The 27,808-nt window shown below is 38.0% G+C and overlaps 1 protein-coding gene across 1 annotated transcript; it reads left to right on the forward strand.

The window, feature by feature from the left end:
• The first annotated feature begins 122 nt into the window (after positions 1-122).
• On the forward strand, positions 123-27,563 carry CD226 (CD226 molecule). The gene is given in 7 exon segments (XM_065669134.1): positions 123-472; positions 9,060-9,078; positions 17,300-17,612; positions 25,116-25,224; positions 26,105-26,165; positions 27,403-27,409; positions 27,412-27,563. Coding segments are annotated over 7 exon segments (1,011 nt in total).
• The last annotated feature ends 245 nt before the right edge of the window (positions 27,564-27,808 follow it).

Here is a 27,808-nt window from a genome sequence, read left to right on the forward strand (position 1 = left end):
GCCTTTTTTTGGCTTTTAGAGAAAATTTTCTGCAGAATTTGTCTTGTAGTGCTGACAAAGTTGTTTCTGAGTTATTCTATAATTTCAGTTTTCAGATATGTTAATTCTGAAACGGAATTTCTATGTGTGTTTTAACCAGAGTGGAAGGGAAGTTTGTGTATTCAACTGTAAAACTTACTGCAAAGGTGAAACTGGAACGCATATATCCAACAAAAGCCATGAAAATCCAGGCATCCTGGATGAAACTTAATGTAACTCATAAAGAAACTATAGCTGTCTTTCATCCGATCTATGGTATACATATTGAAGACAAATACAATGGAAGAATTTCCTTTGAAAATGCTTCCAGCGAAGACATGTCCTTATCTTTCATCAAAAGCACTTTGCAGAATGTTGGTATTTACTTTTGCTCTATCGTATATTACCCAGATGGTATTTGGGAAAAGGTAATAGAAATTGTTCTGCCATGTAAGTAAATCTCATTGTTTCTTAAATTTCTGATATATGCCAAGCAGAAAGCCATGACAATTTAGGAAGTGTCTGGTATTGCAATTTTTCTTTTCAATTACATAGCGTGCAGAAATGGATTAATCTCTGGAAAAGAACAAGAGCAACAGAAAAGAATTATATTATTTTGACAAAATGTAATTTTAAGAGAAGCAGGAAGTTAAGAAGGGGAAATCGAGTTGACAGAAGTCACAGTAGCAATGTATTACATGACAGACTTTAGGTACTAATGGTCAATGTAACGGTGATATTTCCATTGGGCCAAGTTTCTCATAGCAGTTCAACAAGCTATAGGATCTCTTCAGAGGATGAAATTGCAACTACCCATGAAATTAGAGGGATGAACTTGTAACCCATGAACCATATTTTTATCTTTATGTTGTATGGTGAGGGAATTCCTGGTATGAAACTAGGACTGTTTTTTTTCTGGAAGCTCTTCTGTACGTGCTTGTTCAGGAACAAAATTACCATTTAGGAATGGTGTGGCATCAAAAGGGAGAGAAGTAGGGAAGTTTAAGAAAGAAAGGAGACTTTTTAAAGATGGAAAAAAGAAGAGGGAAACAAAAAGATTCAAATATGTCCATGTACATTCTTGTAGCTGTCCATGTCCAAAGGCTCTGTAATTATCTGATCACTCATCCAATTTGATCTCTCTTCCAGCTCTATGAGTAAGAGGAGAAAGAACCCTTTTTTAATATTTTCCCATGTGTGTCTATCAGCATTGGTCAACTGGCAACTCTAATGCAAATAATGAAGTTTCTCTGACAGCAGACAAGTCCTTAGAAATCATTATGTACATGTGATAGAATAGTTTTCAAAAGATAGCTAGTTTTGTGTATTGGTTTATTGATTTGGTGTTGTGAATGTAGAAAGAATTTGTTCCTCTTTCCCATTCGCCAAAGTGAAAATAGACCTCATTCAATATTTTATTGTATTTCCCAGATAGGGAAGAATGGGTTGAAAGACAGATTGACTTCCTAACATTTCAAAGTCCAGAAGATAAAAGTAACAGCCCTTTCCTAGCCTGATCCTTCTGAGACTTCATTTCAAACCTGTTTTAACTACAATTCTGTCATTTCAATGTTACAATGAAACAGCAAACCTGACTCTTGTATTACATACCTGAACTTCAAAAATTCAACATAGATTGTTTCTGCCTGCACCACTAAGTTTCTGAAACTTGATTTTAACCAGTACATTTGTTGATGGCACAGATAAAATAGGAATCCCACTCTATCTTCCTGTCTCTGCTAGCATTTTATTAGTAAACTACTGCTCATCAAACCAGAAATTGAGCCCTGATTTAAAAAAAAAAAAAACTATTCTGTCTCCCTGGATTGTTTAGTTAAATAAGATAGTTTGGAATTTTAAAGATTTCCCCGTGTGGCACATCAGCCATACAATTCACAGTCATTCACACGTAAAAGGGAATGTCCTGCTAGTGAAAGAGCTGATCAAGGTCCTTCAGAGTAGGACGCTGCAGTCCAGGTCAGAGTACCTCAACTGTGACCCTTTAGTGGCATCCCTGCATGCTTGCTTCACTCTGGTGTCTTTTTTATTATATAAGGAATAACATTACTGAAGTAGTGTCTCCTTAGTTTCTTTTCCTCTGTCAGTCCATTTATACACAGTGTTGTTGCAAGTGTAGGTATTAGAAATGTACATTTTGATTGCATTCAGGTAAACTAAGATCTGAAAATTCAGGTTGCTGATTAAAAAAAGGAACAAGCAAAGGCAAAACAAACCTCTTATTTGATTCAGTCCTTCCTGAGTTCTGGCAGTGCTGAGCCCTTAGTTACAGAGGGTTCATTTTCAGTAAAATCCCAAAAGTTAAGTGCAGTAGAGGTCTGCAAGTTTATTAAGTCCTTTTCCTGGCCAAGGCAGTACTGATCTCAGCTATTTGTTCTTGAATCTATGGGCTAGGGTTAAACTGAAATGATGCAAGAAACAAGGTAGTTACTCTCCTGTGGGATGTTGAGCTTCAGTCCAATACCTTTAGTAGACAATCCACTTACAGATTTCAGCACACTATATGCCACGCAAAGATAGATCAGTTACCAGAAGTATGTTTTTTAAAATGATACTGTGGGATTCAGTTATTCTCAGTAGATGAGATTTCTGTCTTGGTTTGAGCACACTTACGACAGAAACATAAACCAACATCAGGCACACCCTCCCCACCCCCCTTTTTTTCAAGTATATCAATTTAATCCTGCAACAGAGGGAGATAATAATGTTGAAGGAAATTTAATCCTTTTCCATTAAATGAATCACAGTTTTTGAGGACAATCCTATTAAGATATCAATAGATGCCTATAAACATGTTTTTTATAAACACTGATCCAAAAAGAATGAAGTGTACATCAGCTAAGATAAAATATTACAGCTTCAATCTACATTGCAAATTAAATATGCAACAGTAGTACAGTAGTGTCACTAGATCCAACAACTCAAGTGTTAACAAGCCTGAAACTATATGATCAATCAGTTAAAAAAATTTGGGGTCACAGGAAGAGAAGAAAGGAGAAAGTCAAGTATTTGAAAAGCATTAAGCATTTTTTATTAATATTTCAACAACATTCCTATTTATTTTGCTTTATAGTAAAGATGTCTTTATAAAGAAAAGGTCCACTCTGGTTACACTCTTTCATATATGATTAAAGACATTATCAAGTGATTTGCTGTGTATGAGGTAGCAAAATAGGACTGGAGAGACTCTATTTAGGACTCTGCTTCTGGCTTAGTCACCTGGTTCACTCAGCCCCACCATGGTCTGCGTGGGGTTAAGGCGATTCTTTTTCTAGCAAGGACAAAAATAAAACAAAACCCCAAACTTAATCTTGGAAAGGCAATGGTTGAGCTGTCAAAAGGATCAGAGATCCCAAGAGAAAGAGAAGGTTATAGAGGTCCTTTCTTGGTGTACTATCCTTGCACCACTGGAAGATGTAAGACCTTGGAACTGGTGATAAATCACCATTTATATAAATTTTTTGACGGAATTATTGTGATTTTTTTGTTGTTGTTTTAACTAGGTGTGGACTCTGTATCAGAATACATAATAAAAACTTTTTTTGTTATTTTTGCTTTAAATTTTGGATAAAGATTTCCTACGATGTCTATGAAGTGGGTGAGAAAGAACTCTTTCAGACAGCACACCATTATCCATGCTTCCTTTATTGGCAGTTACTGAAACATAGTGACAGAAAAACAGTAATACTTAGCCACGCAGGATATCATATTGGAAACTTCACACACAACTTCAGGATAGTCTTACAAGTGGATGCAGTGCTGAAATTGTGTGCCATAATTGCAAAGAACTTGAGAGTATGTTCTGGCACTGTTACACATGAGCATATTGGCAAGGAATAGTCTAGCTATCCCACAGGAAAGTACTTGCCAGCTGGGTGAATCTGTTGCTTTTTTTTTTCCTGTAATGTGAGCATACACCCAACAGTGATCAGAACAGAATTCAGGGGGGATTTTTCCCTTAATGTTCTCACATTTTGAGTCACAAATACTCCTACACTAAGCAAACAAAACTCAAACTTTCAGAGAGAAATCCTTGTACATTTTTTCATAAGATGTGAAGATGTAGGAATAGTTTTATTTCACCTTTATTTCTCATTCATGAACAGTTTAAGTATGATCTGTAGTTTCTTATATAGAGTGCTTAGAGATTATGTCTGAAGACTGATTTTGCATGCAGTATGAAAGTGAGGAGCAAGACGGAAGTCACTACTAATAGAGGAAGCATTAGCTTTGGAGACATCATGCAGAAATTGATCATCAAAAAGATGTTATTTTATACACTTGCTGCCTTGAAGAGAAGGCATTTGAAGCTGCAGGTGCTGTAATTTTACTTTCAAATGAAAGAGCATTGAGAGAGCAGTGTACTCCATCAGTCCATTGGGCAGGAGTGCACAGAGGTGCATGTTTAACTGTCACTCCAGGTGGCCACTCAAAACAGAGTACTCAGCTGTGTCATTTTGCCATTTGCTATCCATGTACCTAACAACAGCAAAGCAGCAGCAAGAACTCTGCCTACTTTCTTTTGTTTCAAATTATAAACTTTTACAAAGAAATGTGTACAGAGAAAAGATACGTTTTCAGTCTCTAGCACTTTGGAATGGCTATTGGAATTGCCTTTATTTATAAAGGAATTGGAAGAGGTATTGGCAAAATTCCTTTTTCTTCACGCTATATCCTTTGTCTTTTTCTGGTTTGTCCAGATCTTTGTTTACCTATAGCCAATTGAGTCATAGATCCATTTGTTTATTTTGATAATTTTCCAGACCTGTCTTCAGTTTTGTATTGTCATTGCCTGTAATGATAATCTTGCCCTTTTCTGTCTTGCCCTTATGAAAGTATGAGGCATTTCTTTGTTGGCTGCAGTTCAGTGAAATACTTTGCACGTTACCAGACCACTGTCTTAATGCCTCCCACTTAACTGCAAGTTATCCTCTGAGTCATTCTGATTTAAGAAGTCCTGATACTTACATCTGGCTTCGTGGGCTTCACACATCCTCCCAGACTACTTGGCCTTATTAATAGTTAGTTCTCTAGCTTGCATTGCATTAAAATGTAGCAATCCGTGGATTAGGAGGTGTTGTTTCCATTGAAATGTATAATTAAAACATTATTTTAAATTTAACAGAATCAGTGGTGATTGAGTGTAGGCAAAAACTGTCTTAGAAGCAAAGTCAATTAGCTTTGTGATGCAAAACTCAATCAGTTGAAGTTAAATCAGCAATCCTAAAATACATGATAGACAAATTTACAATGCAATTTTAACTTAAAATATAGAATGTAATAAGCATCATGATATTGTTCTACTCCCATAGACTATGTCTTTGTTAAACATCTAGATGGAAAGTCAAAATTCTTCAGCACTGAAAAATCTTGTGATATATATAACCTGTTTATTTGAAAGCTGGCCTTTATGGCAGAGCAGTATTGGATGTTTATTTACATAAAGAACGGATGTAGTTAAAATTACCTGAAATATTTTTGTCCTGCATTTGTTTACTTGTCTTTCAAAACTATGAATTCTAGCATGAATTTCTGCATTTTTTGAAACTTATGTTTATTTGTTCAGGCATTTTATTTCAGTTAAGTGCTAAAATTAATACTAGTTTGATTTAAAAATTCCCTTGCTATGCTTGGAATAGAATGAGAAATATACTTTTGATCCTCATAGTGACTTTTACACCCATTATGTGAATTATGGAGAGTTGCATATTGGCTGGGGGGGTGTCGCTGTCATACGATTGGGAATCTTCTTTCTTTTTCTTTTTTTTAATTCATGAGTAAATTTGTGTTTCTGTCAATCAGTGACAATGGACCATTTGCTCAGGGGATATATTTTGCTTGCAACTCTGAACAAGAATGGAAGTTCATTAATAGAGTATTTAAATGCCAGATGTACCATGAAGTACTCCCATATTTTAAATAGAGTGATCAACCTCTTCTGTGATAGCAGAGACAGAGCTTTTCTATTCTTAGCTAGTGTGATGATATCCATGCCACTCAGCACTTACTTCTATATTAATATTCTTCTGCCTGCCAAAAGCAGCACGTTGCCTAGATTTTTTTCAAGTCCCTATTCACCTGAAATAGCTTGCTTTCTATTTATCTCTATCTCAATTTAGAATGTGATTCATAGGTCTAACAGTGAAAAATTATCAACCCTTTAAAGCACATGGAAACAAGAACTAATCCTAAGGGATCTTCATTCTTTGGCTCTTAGACACTGAGCTCCCCAGAGCAAGTATTCTCTCTGTATCTCATACAGTGTCAACCACCCTGTCAGCACCTAATTAGAAAAGAAGAAGAGATAGGCAAGTGAAACTGCCTTCTTCACACCTCTGCTGTGATTATTGACCTGTTAAATGCTGCTTTTCTTACTTTTTATCTTCTGTGATGAACTAAGGATTGCATGCCCCTTTGGTATAATAGACCAGGGGGAAAAAAAGCCAAACCCAAACCAGCTGTGTTGGGATCAGAGTAGGTATCTCCTTTTCCTTTCTGAAGGAAAAGCTTAGATCAAAAGGAATTATGTAATTGTGGAAAACTCAGGCTGGAAGAGACATTCCAAATTAATATCATCCATCTCTGTGTTCTGGGGCAGGATAAGCATATCTGTATCATCCCTGACTGATTCCCATGTTGGAAACACATGCATAAAACTCTTGTTTAACTCTTGTTACTCTTTAACCAGCCTTACAAGTGGATTTTTTCCCCATTGTATCTAACCCATATATCTCTTGTTTAAAAATGTTTGTTTAATAATTTACTGTAGTCCTTCCTTTGAAAAAATGGGGAAGGCTCTCATGTTGCCAGTCTTCAGTCATCCCTTTTGAGACAAGGGGGGCACAAAATTACGAAATGAAATATATAAACCTTTAGAATCAGTTTTAAGTAATGTTAAGTTTGATGGCTTTGTAACAGAAGCAATGGAAAATTACTGAGGTGCATGATTCACAGGAAAAAAAAAATAGAGTACAGCTAGAGAACATACTGAGAATTCTTGTACAAGATAAACCGTTGCAGTTGACATAGTTTTAGGTCCTTATGACCTTAGTACAAAATGAGTGTAAGAAAAACAGGACAGAAAAACAGGACATAAGGATAAGGAGTATCTGGGAATGGCAGGTGTCCAGGATGGGCTGCAGTTAAACTAACTGATAAGTAGAAGGACAGGATGATTGCTGTGTCTGTAGTGTTAACGAACCAATTTAGCTGGTATAAACATCTTCATGCTAAACATGCTTCAAAGGCTGCCAGAAGTGATGAAGATTGTTGGAAGAAGTAAAGGACCCTCAGAGACCATCACCACAATTTTGTGCTCATGCAGGAAATTTTCTGGAAAGTGATGTAATCTATATGTAGCCTCATGAATATGTATGTATACCCAGTGGCTATATATGGACGGCTTGTGTAGCAATACTGCGACACACTTTAGGAGGGGCTATCGCCCATGTCTCCCAGTGCCGCAATACAGAATACCTGCTTGTCAACTTGAAAACTTTGGTTGGTGAGTTTGTTCCTGCAGTTCTCTCTGAATCATTTTGTACTAAACAAACACAACTCTTTTAACTTTTCTTCTTAATTAATGATTGTAAATTTCATCATTCTTATTCTTATAGGAGTTTTCTCCAGTTTGTATATAACCTTAAGATACATAGAATGAAACACCATGTTCCATCTAAGGTCTTACTATTGATAAATGATGCAGACTAGTGCATCCTTTGTCTTGCATATGACTGTTGTCACCTAAGAAAATCTGTCTTTTAGAAACAGATAATGTGATAACATTTTTGATTCTATTTGGCTGGCAATCAGAGCATCCAGATCCTTTTATTCAGCGCTGGGGATTTCTTTATTTTTTTTTCCTCCTCTTTTCTTCTTTTTACTCCTTACTATTTTGAATGTTCAGTTAGTTACTATGACTAATGATGCTTTTATGTACTCTTGGTTACTTTGTTTGCATCAGAATATGCCACATTAAGAAAAAAATTGTAGCAATCAGTACCCATGAGGACTGCTTTGTTTTTACCAAAATAAGGTAAAATTAGAAAGGTTGTTTTATATGTTTCCTAAAAGCATTGTTTTGATGAACATGCATTGTGTGTCAGCTGGTTACTATAGCTATTAACTGACTTGCTGTTGTGTGATAATTTGGGGATAACTCTCACTGTTCAGCCACTGACCCAACCTGCTGTTGAGGGAGATATGCTACTTCCCAGGTTAGATTCTAGGATGCTGCAGAGAGACTCCCAAGCCTTGCCCAGTCCTCAGACTCCTAAACTCTGTTGCTTCTTCATATGTACAGGAAATACAACTCCAGGAGAGACCTGGAGCACATCAGGCATGACTACATGGTGCTGGAGGTGGTGGTGAAGGAGTGGGAGGCTAAGGTGGTTTCTCCTTGATCCTGCTGAAGAAGGAAAAATCTGTAGGAAGAAGGGGTGGATTCCATAGGTCAAGATCCAGTTGCATGGCTGGTGTCAACAAGAAGGTGTTACCTTTTTATAGAACTTTCTGATGATCAAGAACTGCTAGGAAGAGAGAGGATCCACCTAATCACATGGGGAAGAAATGTACTTGCCAATAGGCTGGTGACAGGAGCTTTAACAGTAAAGTGAGAACACATTAGTGAGCAAGGAAGTAGACTGGGCTACTGAGCAAATGGTATAGGATTATATACACAGTAAACATCCTGAAAACAACAAACCAGGGCACAGTGTGACCATTCCAAGTATGTCCACAAAACCAAGGAAATGCTAAGTGGACACACTGAGGTGGGAAATAATTTCTGGGAAATAAGCATGAGTGGATGATTATGTGAAGTGTCTGTACACCAGTGAACGCAACATGGGCAACAAACAAGGAATTAGAGCTCTGTGTGTAATTGCAGGGCTATGATCTCATTTGGATCACAGAGGTACAGTAGGATGGCTCACATGACTGGAGTGCTGCAATAGCTGGATATGGGCTCTTTAACAGGGACAGTCTGGGACAATAGGGAAGGAGAGCTGCCCTTCATGGGAGAGAGCAGTGGAAATGTGTGAAGTTCTGCCTGGGGATGGATGATGAACCAGCCAAGAACTCATAGGTAAGGGTTAGTAGGTAGATTAACACAGGTGATGCTGTCGTGGGTGTCTGCTGCTGACTGTCTGATCAGCGTAATCAGTTCGGATATAGATAAGACCTGAAAACTGGAAGAAGCTTCACATTCTGTGGTCCTCATTGGAGAGTTCAACTACTTGCTAACTGTAGAGGAGCAACACAGCAGGTCACAATCTATCTGGTAGATTTCTGGAGCGCATTGATGGTAACTTCCTCACTATGTGATTAAGTAGCTGAAGAGAGGAGGCACTCTCCTCAGCTTGTGACTCGCAGAAGGAGGAACTTGTAGGGGTTGTGAAGATCAGGGGCAAGCTTCGCTGAGTAGTACAGTTCATGATCCCAAAAGCAGGGATAAAAAAAGAGTGGGATCACAACCCTGGACTTCAGAAGAGCAGACTTTGACCCATTCAGGGATCTTCTTGGAAGAATCCCAAGGATAACGGAGAAAAGATTTTCAGTGGAAATGTCCTCCAATTGTCCATCCAGACAAGCAGAAAATCAAGCAAAAATACTGGAATGCAACCATGGATGGACAAGAGCCCCTAACTAAACTCAAGCATATAAAGGAAGCATAGATGGGATGGAAGCAGGGGCAGCTGACCTAGAAGGAACCTTGAAATACTATCTAAGCACAAATGGGTGGAGGTAGGGAAGTCAAAACTTACCTGTAGTTGAATCTAGTGGGTTAATTTTTATTTTTTTTTTTTTTTTGGGGGGGTGGGGGTGGGGGGTGGGGAGGGTGGTGGTGCAAGTATCCCCCAAACTCTGTAAGCCAAAAAATACTTACTTCATCTTCTCAGCTATTCTTCTATGCCACTGCAGCTATCGATGTGAAATAGAGATTTACTGGAGTATGGTATTTCCTCTAGTATCAACCATAGCTATTGTAATACCCAGTAGTTAAACCAATACAAGTGTTTTATAACTTTGAGTTTTGCTTCTCAGTGTAAAATTGATGCATGAAATTTTGAGATAATGGAATTTGGAAATCATTACAGGATGCAATTGCAGGGGGAAATGGAAAGCGTACAGTGACAACTTTAAAATATTCCAAATTTAGGAGATATTATTAATTTATGTAAGACAGACTGAATAATATTTTATTTGGGGAAATATATGATAGGTTATAGAATGAGCAGAGATAGGTGAAAGGAATTACAGATTCAGATAGTTCAACTTCCAAATACTCTAAAGGAAATAACTAAGAGGTGATTAATATTTTAATTTCTGAAATGTTATTATCTGCAGAACATGTTTCTGCTGCTTGTATTTCTAATGATGAATGCTTCTTGCAGCTGGCTTGTCAGACCAGGAATATAATTTATAACTTAATAAGGACAAAAATAAATGGAAAAGAAACGTTTGATTTCTTCCATTTTCTTACCTGTTACAAAACTGCCTAATAAATATATGAAATAAAATGTATTTTTCCTTCTTCTCCAATATATTTTAAATCCATAAAACAATACATTAAAAGTAATAACTAGGATCTGAGATTTGGGGCAGAAATTTTCCACAGTGCATCTTCATGCTTCACTCCTGAGCTTTAGTTACAATGCTTCTGGGGCTGGGCAACTTGTTTGTGTGCCCTGTCCATTGCTTTGGCACCCATGGCTTTTCCTCCTGAGAAATGTTGGTTCAAACAGTTGTCCTTAGGATCCAGTTTGGTTCCTCACACCTTTTCCCTCCCTATCTTTTTTCTTGTGTATGGCTTAAAACATGTTATCCTCTGCCCTGGCTAAAGTCCATCCCTCAGGATCCTCATGTAAGATATGAGTAGGTAGGCATATATGCGCACACATACACATGCTGTGACACGGAGTTTCTCAGTATAACATTTCTCTTCATCCACCGTGCGACAGCATGGGTTATTTACAAAAAAGTGGAGGCTGTGTCACTCCTGTCTGCACATTGAGCTCCTATTGCTGGTAAATTCCCTTCATCCTGAATTGATGAAATTCCTAGAGAGAATGAAAATCTGATATTCTGACTTCTCATATCTTCAAGACTGTCCTGCAGGTGAAGCCTGACATAATGCATTACATGCTTGCATCACATGACTTCTTCCCCAACAACCAAATTCTCTTTGCTGGAAGTTCATGAATGTTTATACTGAAGAAAGCATTCGTTTTCTCACTATTATTAGCACTGTACTCTCTCTCTCCGTCTCTTTGGTTTTTCCTTTTCCCTGCACTCTGTGTAACTAAAGTTCAGCTTAAAAGAGCAAAATGAAAACAAAGAGCAATGGAATATACCTAAACAAAGTTCATTCAGCAGGTGAATTACAATTGCATATTCAGTGTTTGTGACACCATGCAGAATTCATAGTTGGTACAGAAAGATTCATCAGGTTGTTGCAGTATAATTAAATATATATTTAAAGGGGTGTTTTAAGGGTATGGGAGAATAAATATCTTTATTTTAGCTTTTATGACCCAAATAGTTCCTATTAGAAAAATGCATTCTTTTCAAACACAACACTGCTGCTGGTTTCTGAGTCCAACTGTAGAACAAGTGTCAGTGACTCATCAGAAATTAAGATCTTTACTGTTCTAACTCATTCAATAGCTATGCATCCTTGTTTCTGAGTCTCATCCAAAAAAAGGAAAACCATTTTTTTTAGAAACAAAATGAAACCATGTGGTATGTCCTAATACAGTTGGAAGACATTAGTTTAGGAGCTAGATATAATTCCATATTTAGCATATTCAGGAAGGGTAAAGGGGTCATTCTTGAAGTATTTACTTACCTGAAAGTTTATTTTCTTGGTACAAAGAAGAGCTCCAGAGAAAGTTCATCTTCATAAAATTGTAAGCCTCCTTTTCATCTGCAATTTGATTTCTCACTTCTTATTATAGGCAGAAGAAGAATATTGTGTTGATGTAACACTCTTTGTATAAATCCAGCACTGACAGTACTTAACCTCTGCTACGTTTTAAGCCTCAACAGAGATGCAGAAACATGGTAAGCCAGAGAGCGTTTCTGTACATTTTATTTTACTGTGTTGAATTTAACCTTTCTGAAATTGCAGAACTAGATTTTGAAGTATGAATATTGTTTTCTTCATAAACATTTTTAAACCAGGAGGAATGTATGAGATTTATATGTTGTCCAGAGTGAAATTCTTGAACCTTGTGTAAAATCATAAATCTGGGACTGGTTAAACTTGCAATGCACAGCACTTTAAATGTCATAAATACCTGACCTTAAAAAAGAATAAACAAGCTGAAGACAAGTGCAAAAAAAAAAAAAAAAAAGAAATTGAAGTGGATAGGACCAGAACCAAGAAATAGAAAATCTGAAAACCTCTACCCAAAAGAATGGGGACCAAATTTTTACATAGCATTCATTTTGACTTTTAATTATTTGCAGCAAGGGCAAGAAAGGGAAAGGAAACAAAAAAAAAATAACATGACTACACCAGTATTTTATTTTTTCCTCAAAAAGTATGTCTTAATTCCAGCAATTTCTGTGCTTCAAAATTTGAATTTAGTTTCTTGATCCTTTAAATCCTGGGAAGCTAGTTTACACTCTTTTATAGCTCTGCATTTTTGAGATCTGTTTTCCAAGAAAAAATATTGAAAGATGGTCTATTTAAAGAAAGTGAAAACTCTTTTTTTTTTTTCTCCTTTAAATGTCTAATAGTAGATGGAAATATGAATAACTGCAAAATTTACCATCCTACCAAAAGAGTTGTGGGAGGATGTCAAACACAGAGCACTTCTTCACTAAGCAGAGGCAAATGCACCAAGTGAATACTGCCACCTCCCTTATTTTCTGTTCAGGAGGCAAGACGACGTGGCCACGGCAGAGGCAGAGCAGGCAGCAGTGGCTGGAATGAGCAGTGGGCAGGGGACCTCTATTTTTATCAGATGCAATTGTCCATTATTTTTTGCATTTCTGAGATATTCACCCATCGTGTGCCACCTTAAGCCATGCGTGTGTGGGGGTAAAGGTGTGTGGGTCTGTTTTTTTCCCATAGAATTATTTCTCAGAGTGGGAGGTTCTCATCCCACGTGTACCAGGCTGAAAGCAAAGAAACTGTGCTCAGGAGGGTGCTAAATAAAGAAAGTGGTTGAACAGAGAGGGAGGATGAAAGAACTATGCTGATGCTGGTGTCAAAATAAAATGGGACAACTGCTTAAAACAAAAGCCTGGAACACTTTAGTGTACTTGGAAGATTTAACTAGAACTACGTAGGTCTCCCCTGCTTGTGCCCTACATAATCATTTAAGTTGTGAGAGGTATTATGCTGTAAAAAGGGAAAGGATTTACATCTTTTACTGAGAGTGGAAATACCTGAACGTTGCTGCATACTGAACAACTAAGGTACAAATACAAGGCAAAAAAATAAAAAAACTATCAGGATACCCATGTTTAAAAATGGTTGTGATAGAATGCATGGGAGCCAAGAATCTCAAACCTGTTTATATTTTAATGTGGCTGTTTGTACATAGCTCTCATTATTAACATATTATTTATTTTTTGTATACTAGAAGATTCTACGCATATATCAAGATTCGTACCTGCAAATTCTTCACTGAAGTTGCAAGGCAACCTTAGCTTTGTAATGGGCCTATGACATTATACTACACTATGTTGTATTTTGTATTATTGGGAAGCCAGGATATATTGTTTGGCAAATATAGAATCGTAGAATCATAGAATAGTTAGGGTTGGAAAGGACCTTAAGATCATCTAGTTCCAACTCTCCTGCCATAGGCAGGGACACCTCACACTAAACCAAGGCTCTATCCAACCTGGCCTTGAACACTGCCAGGGATGGAGCACTCACAAGTTCCTTGGGCAATCCATTACAATTCCTCACCACCCTCACAGGAATTTCCTCCTTATATCCAATCTAAACTTCCCCTGCTTAAGTTTTAACCCGTTACTCCTTGTCCTGTCACTACAGTCCTTAATGAAGAGTCCATCCCCAGCATCCTTGTAGGCCCCCTTCAGATACTGGAAGGCTACTATGAGGTCTCCATGCAGCCTTCGCTTCTCCAGGCTCAACAGTCCCAACTTCCTCAGCCTATCTTCATATGGGAGGTGCTCCAGTCCCCTGATCATCCTCGTGGCCCTCCTCTGGACTTGTTCCAGCAGTTCCATGTCCTTTTTATGTTGAGGACACCAGAACTGCACACAATACTCCAGGTGAGGTCTCACAAGAGCAGAGTAGAGGGGCAGGATCACCTCCTTCGACCTGCTGGTCACGCTCCTTTTGATGCAGCCCAGGATACGGTTGGCTTTCTGGGCTGCGAGCGCACACTGAAGCCAGCTCATGTTCATTTTCTCATTGTCCAACACCCCCAAGTCCTTCTCCGCAGGGCTGCTCTGAATCTCTTCTTTGCCCACCCTGTAGCTGTGCCTGGGATTGCTCCAACTCAGGTGTAGGACCTTGCACTTGTCATGGTTAAACTTCATAAGGTTGGCATTAGCCCACCTCACAAGTTTGTCAAGGTCCCTCTGGCATTCCTTCCCTTCAGGTATTCAACCGAACTGCATAGCTTGGTGTCATTGGCAAACTTGCTGAAGGTGCACTCAGTCCCACTATCCATGTCCATGTAACACACAAAGTTAATTAATAAATTGTAAGGCAGAAGGGATTTTCATTATTTTGGTAGGAAATATTTTATCTGTTTGTTTGCAGCTGACCATATGTGTAATGTACAATTTTCTATCAAACTGTAGCAGTGTCGGCGAAGTAGGCTGGTTGTTATACAGTCCTGGATAGCTGCACTTTGGGTCAGACGGGAATCATCTGGAAGGTGGGAGCATCATACACATAATTTCCCTGAAAAACATGTTTAGGTAAGAGAAATACCTGGAGTTCAAGGTGGTATCAGCATGAAATAATTTGGACAGCAAGGATGGACCCAGGAGAGGATGGAGAGTCTTCAAAGGTTTCTAGGGCGAATGTGGGTACCAGTAGGGCTTGCTCATAGGAGAGAACAGGAAAGACTGCACACTTAAAAGGAAGACACTTCTCAGAGAAGAAATGGGTTTTACCATAATGCACACAGTTGCTAGAATTTAGTAGTCTGAAAAGTGGAACAGGCAGAAAGGATCTAACCTCTAAGAATGCGATATGAAAGAGAGAATTGATTTCAATCACCTTTTCATTTACTTCTCTTCACTGGCAGATCTGAATCTCAATCTGCAGATCTGACTCTTCTAGATAAAAAATATTACCTGTTCTAATGTACTGACTTTTGAGTGACTGCACTTCAAGGAGCATATTTTGCAAGTGTACAGTCCCATCATAGTAGTCATTTAATGTAATTTGAATAATCCTTAGGCTTCCGTGAGTAATTCTTGCTTGAACTAGCATGATATCTTAAATGATTATCCAGCCTTTGCAGTCATCTTCTGTAACAGGAATTTATCTGTCTTTGGCAAGCTGTCCAAGGATTTAATTAACTTCACTGTGTTGTACCTTCTGCTTAGTGAATTTATCTCTCTTCTGTTATTGTCTGTCATTAACTTTCTGTCTCCTCCATTGCAGTCTAAATGGATCTTCAAGTTCATTATTTTTTATTTTTTAAGGTAAACTCATTAGACACAGTTCCTTTTGTCTTTCAGCATTTCAATGTTTTAACCATAATTCTGGTCTCCAAAGGAAGAGGGAATGTAAGTTTTCTCTGCTGTGTTCCATTAATAAAAAAGTGCAGTCTCGACTTTTTCATTCATCATTTCACAAAGACTGCAGAAGTCTCAGAAGTCAGAGATTTCCACAATGAATTCTCTGTCCTGTCAACATGGAGGATTATTCCTACATTTCCAGTAGCATGCTTTCCCATATGAAATCCTACTTCTCTTTGCACCTAGCTTAGGGGTTGAGTTAGGCCACCCTGTAATGATGATTTCTTTAGTACCTATGATATAGACAACCTTGGCACTACCGGCATCCAAAGTAATACAGTTTACCAGCATTTACTCCCTTGGTTTTTGATAAAAAAAAATATATCAAGGAGAATCTAAATCTAGCTCAGTCCTAAAGTGTATTCAGTTCCACCCAGAGTCCTACTGCAGCCATCCCCATGAATCTGGTTACATCTTCATTTTAAAACTTCTTTTATAAACACATTTTGATGCCTTTAATGCCTGTCATTTTTCCTAAAATTTTAATTTTCTGTCTCTGCTTCTAGTTGTTGCCATAGGTAGAGGCAAACACATTAAAAATGCACAATAGTGACCTTTTTTTACTTAAAGATATCTAATAAAAAAAAAAATAATTAAGGAGCTTGAAAGAGCAGTCTATTTGCAGTGTAAGGAAAGCACTCTGATCATGAACCTTTTTCAACATTAGTCTTCAAAATGATGAAACTCCTAACTTAGGAGATACAGGATTACATAGCCGACTTTAGAAACCAAGTGACTATTGAATGCTATGAATATCAGAAACATTGACAGTGTTTCCACTGAAGAGCTTTTAAATCTATTTTTATCTATTTATTAAATTTGTAAGCAGTGAATTCTATTACTAAAACCAATAACTCAGAGCACGGGGATTGAAGTCAAAAATATGTTAAGATACACCTATGGTTTATATGTGGTAGAATGCTTGAATTTGTCTGGAAGTCTCCTTTCATGCCACAGCCTGACTGTCATGCGGGCTTTTCCAAGTAGAGTATATGAACGGATAAGAATTTTTTTTTTAATTTAAATGGTGAGGTTTGTGAATGGGAGAATTGTAGTTCATAGGCTGAAATATCTTTTAACATAATTTACTAATGGATGTCCTGAGGGTCACATCAAACCATTTTCTTATTCTAATTAGTGTGAAAGCAGAACAAGACTGTTGCAAATCTAATTAGACTGGTCCCATAACTTATGCAGTTAAATATTTGCTGAAACTGTTAATAAAACACTTGTACTCAAAAGTTATAGAAGTAGTCTCCTTGCAATGTCATCACAGACTCATGGTTCCATAAAGATTGTTTTGCCTAAACGTGCACAAAAATATAGTCACATATATTTTACAATGTCAATACATTTTTCAATATTTCAAATGATCTGAATATATTTCTGCTGTAAGTCCATTTCATCAATATTTGCCATACAGGAATTATTGATACTAAACTTCCCTTGAATGAATTATAAGCATTTTTTTGTTGTTTTTTGTGGTTTTTTTACAACAAATATTTTTGGAGAATCTAAGAAACAAAACAGTCTTGTGTTTAACAAGCCAGGAGAAAGTGTTGCTTTTACTTGCCCTTATAAAATTGCAGAGTCAGTGCTGCAAGTGATGTGGGAAAGGAGTAAAGCAGATCAAGTAGATATCGTTGTTCTGTGCAGCTCATCAGGAAAGCAAAGCTTTGGTTCAGATTTCAAAGAGCGTACACTGGTGGATTGCTCCGATCAGGCAAACTCCAATATTGTCATCCTAGACATTACAGCCTCTGACTTTGCAACTTACCGCTGTATAGCTACTGGGAGAAACAAAACCCATGTGATGACTTTTACTGTGGCTGGTAAGTAATGGAGGAAGTGGTAAATGTTTTCACAATAGGAGCTTTTGAGGCATTAACACTTTCACCTATATAAAATAACTCTTTAGTAACAAGTGAGGATTAATTTAAATAATACCATACTCCAATTAGCAGCATGTAAAAGATAGCAAAGTTAACAACTAATCATGTTTCCACAGAGAGAAGCTTGTTTTAAGCTTGTCTGATCTCATTATTGAACTCGACCTGTTTGTGAAAACTGTTTTGATGTTGGGAAGAAGATAGACTGCATGAGTTTGCAGGGAGAGGAGGGCATTCTCCTAATGAAGATATTGAGGGGAACTACCTATCAGCACAGAAATCCACAGAGTCCCAGGGGTAAGACTTACCCTCCAATGAAGACAAAAAGCACACTCAGCTGAAAATGTAAATATATACTGGCCTCAACCTTAACTCTTGTAAGGAGTTTCTCTGGGGGGAACCGAGAAGCTCAGTAAGTTTTACTGTGATTGCTGTCACAGTTTGATTGTAATGGGAGCTTAGGTCCACACATTTAGTTCTGTGTAGAATGTATTTTGAAGATACAGTTCTTGTTTGTTCTGGGTTCAGCAGTAGCAGTCATTTATCTCCTTCTTAGTAGGTGGTGCAGTGCTGTGGTTTTGACTTTCAGCCTGGGAACAAAACTGATAACACCGATGGTTTTAGTTGCTGCTCAGTAACGTTTACTCTGACCAAGGACTTTCTGAGTCTCATGCTCTGCCAGGGAGGAGGGGAAGTCGGGAGGAAGCAGATACAGGACACCTGACTGAAACTAACTGAAGAGGTATTCCATACCACAGCATGTTATGCCCACTATATATACTGGGGGCAGCTACCTGGAAGGGCTAGATCACTGCTCGGGTCAGGCTGGGTATCTGTTGGCGGGTGGTGAGCGGTTGTATTCTTTTCCCTTATTTCCCTTATTGTTATTGCTGTTGGTGGTAGCAGCAGTGATTTGTGTTATACCTTAGTTACTGGACTGTTCTTATCTCAACCCATGGGAGTTGCATTCTTTTGATTCTCCTCCCCATCCCTCCGGGAGCAGGGTTGGGGGTGAGGGTGGTGGGGGGAGTGAGGGAAAGGCTGAGTGGTTTCTGGGTTGCTGGCTGAGCTTAAACCAAGACATTGTTCTGCCCAGGTCCTTTTTCTGTTGCAGTATTCAGTTCATCTTTTGGTGTACTGCCTTGCTCCTGGTAATACATGAGTGTTGGTAGACATATCTAAGAGCTGTAGCATGGAGTATAAAACTTCAGAATATGCTTAATCTGCAATATGGTTAATTGAGAAGTGGAGAATGTGCTTGGGAAAAAATGTTGATCTGCTTTACTCTTGACACTTCATCATGAATGCCCATGAAATAGAGCAGAATGCCATAAAGAAAGAGGCATCAGGACAAAAATCCTCTCACCTCTGGCAATTTTAAAAATTCAAATTTCAAAATATTTACTATATTGGTATAATCAAGCATATCCAAATTGTAGAGTAATAGAAATATTTTCTGTTTGCTCCAAGTGCTTCTCATACCAAAATGAAAGCATATGAGTTGCAAGCAGCACAGTAATTTTAAGAATTACCAGAACTACCTACACAAACAATTTTTTTCAGGAAGAGTTTAGTTTCCATGTTTCTTTTGCTCTTGAAACAGATCCTATTTATCATTTTTTGTTCTAACAATGCCAGCATAGTTATGCCTGTTTCTTGGAGGGAAAAAAAAAAGTATGAAACTGCGGAAGCTGAAGTACAGTCTGATTCAGAAATCACTCCCTTGTCTCCCTTTTAAGCCCTCACTTGATAGTATGAGGTGGGTTTTGTTGAATTTTCACGAACTTCTAAAGAAGTGAAGTCTCAAGGATTTCTAATTGTTTCTCCTTAATGTTTGAAATGTTTCATAACACAATATTTGCAATGAGATATGGAGAAACTCTAAGGGGAGAGAAGCATCAGGCCAGGTGCCAGCTCCCCCTGCAATGTGTGGCATAGGCAGTGAAGTCTCTCACAAATTCATGAGAGCCTTTGCTTGATGCAACAGCCGTGGCTTGAATAAAGCAAGTGCTGACAGAAACCTGCTACGGTAGTTCTTTGTGTATGTTCTGTCAGTTCAGTCACATCATTTTCTTTGGCTTAGCATTATGGTTAAGCCACACAAGAACTTGAATTTGCTACCAAACTCCTTCAGCTTTTGTAGTCTGTCAGTGTGATTCTGCATGCGTACTGCAAATCTTCTTGCCTTGCCCAGTTCCAGAGGTATTTTGAAATACTGAGTCTAGGAATTGGGACAATAGCTGCACTGTAAGCAGTAATACAGAAAACTCTGATTAGGTAGAGAGAAAGTAAAATAAAAGAAACATTTTAGTCATTAATATTTTTTGAGAAACCCCAAGAATGTCTGAAGAGGAGGAATCTTGGGTGAAAGGCAGTAGAAATAAGAGTGCGGGATTATTTGCAGAGCTGATAATAGTTCTAAACCTGCAGATTCCGAAAGGTGGTACAGTAGAAAGAAGTAGATTGCTTCTTGTCTGTAGGTGAATGTATTTTTGCAAGGAAAACCAGCATGGCATTCCTACGAAATAAAAAGGAAGAGAGGAGGGAAAAGGTATTCAAATGCCAGGAAAGCCTGAACTGTTCTTGCAGTTGTATCAGTAGAAGTCAACATGCTGCGTTTAACATTTTTCAACATGAGTGAGGGTAAAACCGTAAGATGTTTTCATTTTCATTAAGCTTGTCCATTCTATCCCACTAAATATTGTGATTGTTTTTTTTAGTAACAGGGATTTCCATCTGAAAGGAGCTTTCTGTGAATCTTTTTGACCTTGAAACCTGGCATACACAAAGCAGCACATGTATGCAAAGGAGTGTAGCTTTTGTTGGACAGCACCTACAGAAACAGAAGGCTGAATATTATGTAATAACATAATGTACTCAAGAGACTTTTGATAAATTTCTGGTGCATTCTTCATCATATTTCTCCTTCTAAACAATTGTAATAATATGGAGATTGTTCACGTCACCAGATTCCACATCTGAACCTGTTTCTGATTTTTATTTACCTTGCCTTATCCTTTGATTAGAGTTTGTTTGGGTTTTTTTTTAGCATGTTTTTGAATGAAGGAAACAGACTTACAATCCATATATTGTTTTGATAGATGACTGGGAAAGAAGGGGAGATACCATATGAAAGAACTGAAAAGTTAGCAGAGTTGAAAAAGGAACGCTTATTCCATCCTGAAGACCCAGCCATTTTTAGAAAGATGTAATAAGGTTTTTCTTGCTTCAGTAGCAAGTGGGATAGCAAGCTCTCTTAGACAAAGTAAAATAGAAACATCTGCTGCTGCTGTGTGTTTCCACTAGGTCTGAAAAACTGGGTGGTGCTTATATTTAAAGGTATATTTAGGGTCAGAATTACATCATGGCTTGTACTAGCCTTCTCAGCGGCTTTGTTGCCCTCCTCTGGACACCTTAGTCAAATACCTTAATATCCTTAAATTGTGCGGCCCAGAACTGTACATAGTGCTCAAGGTGAGGCTGCAGCAATGCTGAATACAGAGAGATAATCGCCTCTTCTGACAGACTGCCTGTGTTGTTTGCCTTTTTGGCTGCTGACTCCTGTTGAGCCTGCTGCTGACTCCAAGTACCCCCAGATCCCTTTCTGCAAGGCTGCTCTCCAGCCACTCCTCTTCCAGTTTATACTTATGCCTGGTGTTACTCTGTCTTGGATGTAGAATCCTGCATTTGTCCCCTTCATCCATTTGGCTGGTTACCTTACCATAATAGAAGCTTATCACATTAGTTTGACAGGACTTTCCCTTTGTGAACTCATGTTGGCTGTGCCTTTAAATGATTTTCAGCAGCACCCAGTATGATCTTCACAGCAGCAGATGAAAAGCAGGCTACTACTTGTCCAGTCATTGAGGGTTATCTTTGTCCTTCTGAGCTGGGAGGAGACAGCAGCACTTCTGTGCCACAGAAAACAGAAGATAAGGCTACAGTTGGTGATGAGGACAATCAGGGTAGGAGTGAAATTAACTTCCTTCTTTCCTCATGAATTCATACAGTGTGAACACAAGATGTCAGACCATGCTGTGGGTCTCTACTCAACAAATCACCTTTCTCTGAGCATGAATGCATTCATGCTGGATTTCTGCCTTTGAGATTTGGGCAAAACTATTTCAGATGTCTAGTTAGCATACCATATGTGCCAGTCCAGCAAGGCATGTGACAAACTACATGCAGATCTTTACAGTGAGTTCAAATCTCTTGTTAAAAGAAATTGGTGTCTGGCCTATCAGTGCTTCCTCCTCAAAACCAGTCACTGCACTGAAGGTCAAAAACCTTCCTGAAAAAAAAAACCCAACAACCTAAAAATCACTATATATATATAGTGAATTTTTTTATATACATAAATATATAGTTATATATAAAGCACCAAGGCTAGAAAGATGGCAGAGAGACACATTGTCTAATACTTAACAGAAATTGAACTGATGCTGAAAATACACTTAATAGCCTGCCATCAGCATGCCATCTTTGATGAGAACACAAGAACTAAAGAGACACATGACAAGCCTCTGACATGTTTCTGCAAACTTTCGAATGTTATATTAAAGTTAGTAATTACAAAAGGTTTTATTTAGTTACAGAAAACAAATGCTCCAGGAAGGCTTTGCTTACTTCAAATGAGAAAAGGCAAAAGGGCTTTGAGCTGTTGTCAGTTCTAAAAAAAAAATAAAATCTAATGATTTTTTTAATCTGAATTTAACTGACAGCTGATAATCCCATCTCTCAAACTCATTAACTCCTAGATGATTAGCTTAACCTGATAAAGCTGAGGGTGAAAATTCGGGAAAAGAAAAACTAGGTCTGGAGTGAAGGATGGGGATGCTGCTGAAGTACGGAACTCTATCCAGATTCACATATCCTTGGTGATAAAATATAAGATTTTAAGTTTTTCTCCCCATGAATACAGGATGTTTTCTCCTTAAGTACGCATTGCAGAGATGATAATGCTGGTCTGTGGCAGGTAGCTGAATAACTGGAAAGAGACATAATCTTTCCTGAATTTGATCATAATTATATGCACCATCCTGTCATTTTAAGTACACAAGAGATGAAAACATGCTGGTAGTAGAGTGATTTCATATGTGGTTATAATACAGAAGGCATCACTTTTTGTTATCAGGCAGCCTTCTCTGTTGTGTCACATACCTTCATCAGTGTAAACTTCTGGGAGAATTTTGTTTCTTTGTTCTTTCCAGTAAAATAACATCAGAATGCAAGGATAAGACTTTCCTGTAATCAGTATAATTTTTTTTATCTTTTCCAATGAGCACATTAATACTAAAGATCTGTACCTGCGCATGTCTCAGCTGCTACTCAGCATAGCCAGATAAGAAGCTGTGAAACTTTTTGGTCCCAGTGAGAAAAGATGTGGTGATTGCTCAGCAGCTGGTTAGCTGGGACTACAGTCCTGTCCTGGGTTCAGCAGTAGCAGTCATTTTTCTCCTTCTTAGTAGCTGGTGCAGTGCTGTGTTTCGACTTTCAGCCTGGGAACAATGCTGATAACACCCATGGTTTTAGTTTTTGCTCAGTAATGTTTACTCTGACCAAGGACTTTCTGAGCCTCATGCTCTGCCAGGGAGGAGGGGAAGCTGGGAGGAAGCAGAGACAGGACACCTGACCTAAACTAGCCAAAGAGGTATTCCATACCACAGCACATCATGCCCAGGATGTAAGACTGGGGGCAGTTACCTGGAAGGGCTAGATCACTGCTCGGGTTGGGCTGGGTATCGGTCGACTGGTGGTGAGCGGTTGTATTCTCTTCCCTTGTTATTTCCCTTATCATTATTATTATTGGTGGTAGCAGTAGTGGTTTTGTGTTGCATGTTTGTTACTGGACTGTTCTTATCTCAACTTGTGGGAGTTACATTCTTTCGATTCTCCTCCCCATCCCTCCGGGAGCAGGGTGAGAAGGGGGGACTGAGAGAGAGACTGTGTGGTTCTGATTTACGTCTGGGCTTAAACCATAACAAGTCCTTAGTGATACTGACTGTTTTCTTTTGCCTAAGAACCAAGCATGTAACTTTCTTGTCTACCCAGAATAAAAGCTCTTCAGGGAAGCTGTGGTTTCATCTTTGAATGCTATCTTCCCCCATACAGTGGGCAGAACATCTAAGAGCAACTAATCTAACGACAGTTAGTCTCTGTTCACCAATGAATTGCTAGTGTTTATCCAAAATACAAGAAACAACTTTGTGGCCATGAAATACGACCACCATCTCTTGTGCTAAGTAATACAAGAGGCATTACTCCTTTTCCATCCCAGGGCATCCTCACTTTTTGTACCTTTATTTTACTCCTACATGTTGAGAAACTGAAGGAAGTGCAGAGGTGCAACACAAGCAAGAAGCTGGTTTGAAGTTATGTGGTTAAACTTTTTTTTTTTTAAATTCTATTACTACTGAAGTTTAGAATTGTGACAAGAGAAAAATTCTAAGAGTTTTAAATGCATGATAACTCTACTGAGGACTTGTGTCATGGCTTCCTGTGTGACTTTGAGTATATTACCTCTGTTCTTTGCCCCAGCTTTTTTTGCTTAAAAAAATGAGAATAATATCACATTACCACTCCACAAACTTAGGCACTGCAAGAATATATTGACTTATAACTAAAGGCCATTGTCTTGCCTGTCTCTACCCTTAGTTATCACATCTTTTCCAGCCTAGTTGCTCCTTAGCTTCATTTGAAGATGTGACTCCATACTGAAGAAGTCAATGCATTTTAAGCAAAGTTACTGTAAATGTAACTTTTCCTGCATTGGTTGTAATTCTCGAAGAAATTATTTTTGCTTAGGCCAGAACAAATAGGGTGGGTTTCCTGACTTCCATCATCAAACCACATACAATAATATGTTATTAAATAAAAGTGACCAAAATGAAGAAATTTCTGTGGAAATATTTTTGTTAAAAAGAGATTTCTTTTTGAATTAGAGCAGAAAATAACTGGTACTGCCCTGTGTAGTACCAAATAGAAATCCTCTTGAGGACTGAGGTGATCTTCCTGGTACTCTGAAAAGTATCTTGTTGCTTATGGACATATTGCAAGATTGTTGGTTATCTCTTACAGGACAACTTTTATGATGCCAATATTATTCACTTAAGTAGTCAGAGTGCTTTTATTATCCATATATCAGGTCACTTACGTACGCAATGCTTTCTTACCTGGGAAGGGAAGGGAATAGGAAAGGATTATCTGAGGCAGAAGGATTTTTTCATACAACTGTGCTCACTCACCTTTCACAACTTTCATAATACTACCTTAGCAAAACAAAGGTGTTTTAGAAATAAGGAAATGGCTGTGAGGTCTGAATATTGAGCATGAGCTGTTATCAAATAATGACTCTACATGATCATTGATTTTCAACTTATTTTGTCATAAAAAGTTCATGCTGGTTTATGCAAAATACTAAGCATATTTATTACTATTGTATTTTAGCAACTTGGGATCGCAAATGGTTTATTGTCCACATAGATAGAGGAATTTCTGCTGCTGTCTTACTGTCAGTTTTTCTACCAATCTGTATCACCACTGCTTATCACAAAAAGTAAGTAATTAAACAATTTGCTTAATATACTGAAGCAGGTAAACGTGAAGGTGTTAACAGCTCATCCTACTATCCTCTTCAGTACCAGTTTAAAAAAAAAAAGGTAGATGTGAAAATTGAATGTTCTCGCCAACATTTTAAACTTGAAAAAACCTAATCCATTCTACAGCCTATGAAAGAAATGACAGTTTATGTCCATGTTGGTGTTGTGTCTCTCCCCCTTCCCCCGTTTATTTTTCACATTAGAAAAACAAATGGCTTACTGAAGTTCCTCAGTCAGCTAAATGCTCACAGTGGTATTAGCTGGAATTTCACACCAAAGGTAATCTGTCAGGAATAACATAAACCTAGGCATAGACTTTTCCTATTTTGTGCACAGAGGGCAGGTGACATCTTGGGGGTGTTCTACATCTTCTAGCAATTTTTCGTCGTATGACTTAATGTTCCAATTTTTTTCACAGCTGCATCCAAACTAATCATTTAAACCATTATTCAAGTTGGCTGTATTCCTTGCCAAGTATACACTGTTGGTGTGATCCAGAATATCTGCTTCCAATGAAAAGAAAGAGTGAGCAGAAAAAAAATTCTTCACCTGCCACAATATCTGGAACTTGTTGGCAACAGCTTCCCACATTTGCTCGTGAATTGAAGGTCCTCTTTTTCTCTGTCCGGGCTTTTATGAAACACTGCTAATCTATCTCATACATGTTACCGTCTGCAAGTCAGAGGAAAGATTACTTGGATTTTTTATTGTAATTACTGGTTTCAGTGGGCAATGCCAGCATTATATCTTGTATGCTGGAATTAGATATTTTGAAGTATACTATCATGCATGATGCAGATCTGTCCACTGTTTTTCTGACTGAATGTGTGTCATCAGAAAGAAGAGGAAGAGGATCACAGAGGTCTTCTCAAATGATTTGTATCCTACTCAGATGCAGGTGGAATTAACTCATATCCTGTATATTTCTTGACACCTTTCTCTTCTGTATCTGATCTTTATATCCCTTAAATCTTCTAATCTTAAACTATACAGACAGGAAAAATGTAATATTTTAAAGTGTGATTATTGCTATTTACTCTTTTTTAATGAATGTTTTTTAATGTTTTATAGATACATTTAGAGTTGTAACTGCGTTCCATGTTATTAACAAATAAGATCTTTTGGTTCACTAGTGTTTGTATTATTTATTTATTTTCTTCAAGTCACTACTTGTAAAACTGAAGCAAACAATTGTATCCCGTGATAACCTTTGTCTTGATCTATTTTTTCTAGCTGAGCTTCACTGTAATTTGTTGGGACAGATGCTTCAGTGCTTCTTTCTGTACTGTCATAATCAATGTTTTGCAGCTCTAAGTCTCTCTCCCCCACTCCTCCCCTTTTTCTCCCTCCCCCCCCCCCCCTTAAATAATCATATTCAAGACCTTCAGAAGTGGAAAACCGAGATAATTTCACTGCTTCTGTCTTGTCTCTTCATATTTTAAGTTGGGGTATGAAGTTACACTGTACTTAAGGAAATGATTCCATTTTCACAGTGGATGTGAGACTGGCTTTCCGCTTATATCCTCTCAGATGATCCTCTGTATGATCTAGTGGTGAGCTCCACTGTCAATATATCCTTATGAAGCCATTTGAGCTTATGCCATTTCCCTTAGTCTCATTTTGACTGTTGGGTCACTGTACCAGAATGAAGCTCTTACTAGCGACCATAGGCTATGGACTAGTCATTTACTTCAGAAAACACTTTTCCTCCCATGCCAGTTAATCAGGGCATGGTCACATTAAGTTGTCTTAATTACATGACTAATTCTTAGTTAGCATGGTCAATAACTTCAGAGTAATTCATGTTTTAAGATTGACATAGGAGAGACTAGTTTATTATCTGTAGTGTGTATGTGAGGGGAAGATGGCATTCCACTGGTGCTTTACGAGGCACCTGATGCAGGACAGCTGGGAAACTTTCAAAGTGAGACTTTTTTCATATGTTTTAACCAGAAATCTATCTGTAGCATACACAAAGACAAAAAAAAAAAATTTAGTTGATGGTTGAACATTTCCCAATAATAAATCAGCATATGAGGAAAATGTGGCTTTTTTCTCCTTTTTCAAAGTTGCAGCTGTTTTGAAGAAAATTCCTTAAATGTTTCTTTTTCTTATTTTTTTTAATGTTCTTCTAGCCTGGTAACAGTATGGAAGTTCTAATTTTCATGGCACGTGGAACACAGGAAGAAGAGAAGAATCATCCCTTGATCAGACAGGGGAGATTTATGTCAACTGCAACGATGTCTCATTTAAAGCTAAGAAAAGACCATTTGATTCCTTTTTAGGAATGAAGTAACCAGAGTGCAGGCCTTATATTTCCAGCTTAGACTTCATTTTCTCTGCACCATTGTGAAAGGTCAAAGTGGTTGTGCTGAGTGCAGTGAGTGCACATGCTTTGGCTGGACACCCAGCCTGGGCTAGCTTACACCAGATATAACTGTGCTGTATGGCAGTCTGCAGCATTAACATACTTTTTGTGATTCATATGTAAAGATTATTTGTACTTCTGCAATGTAAACAGTTTTACCCAGTAGGTGTACT

The sequence above is a fragment of the Lathamus discolor genome, chromosome 2 (assembly GCF_037157495.1).
Source record: "Lathamus discolor isolate bLatDis1 chromosome 2, bLatDis1.hap1, whole genome shotgun sequence".
Lineage (NCBI taxonomy): Eukaryota > Metazoa > Chordata > Aves > Psittaciformes > Psittacidae > Lathamus > Lathamus discolor.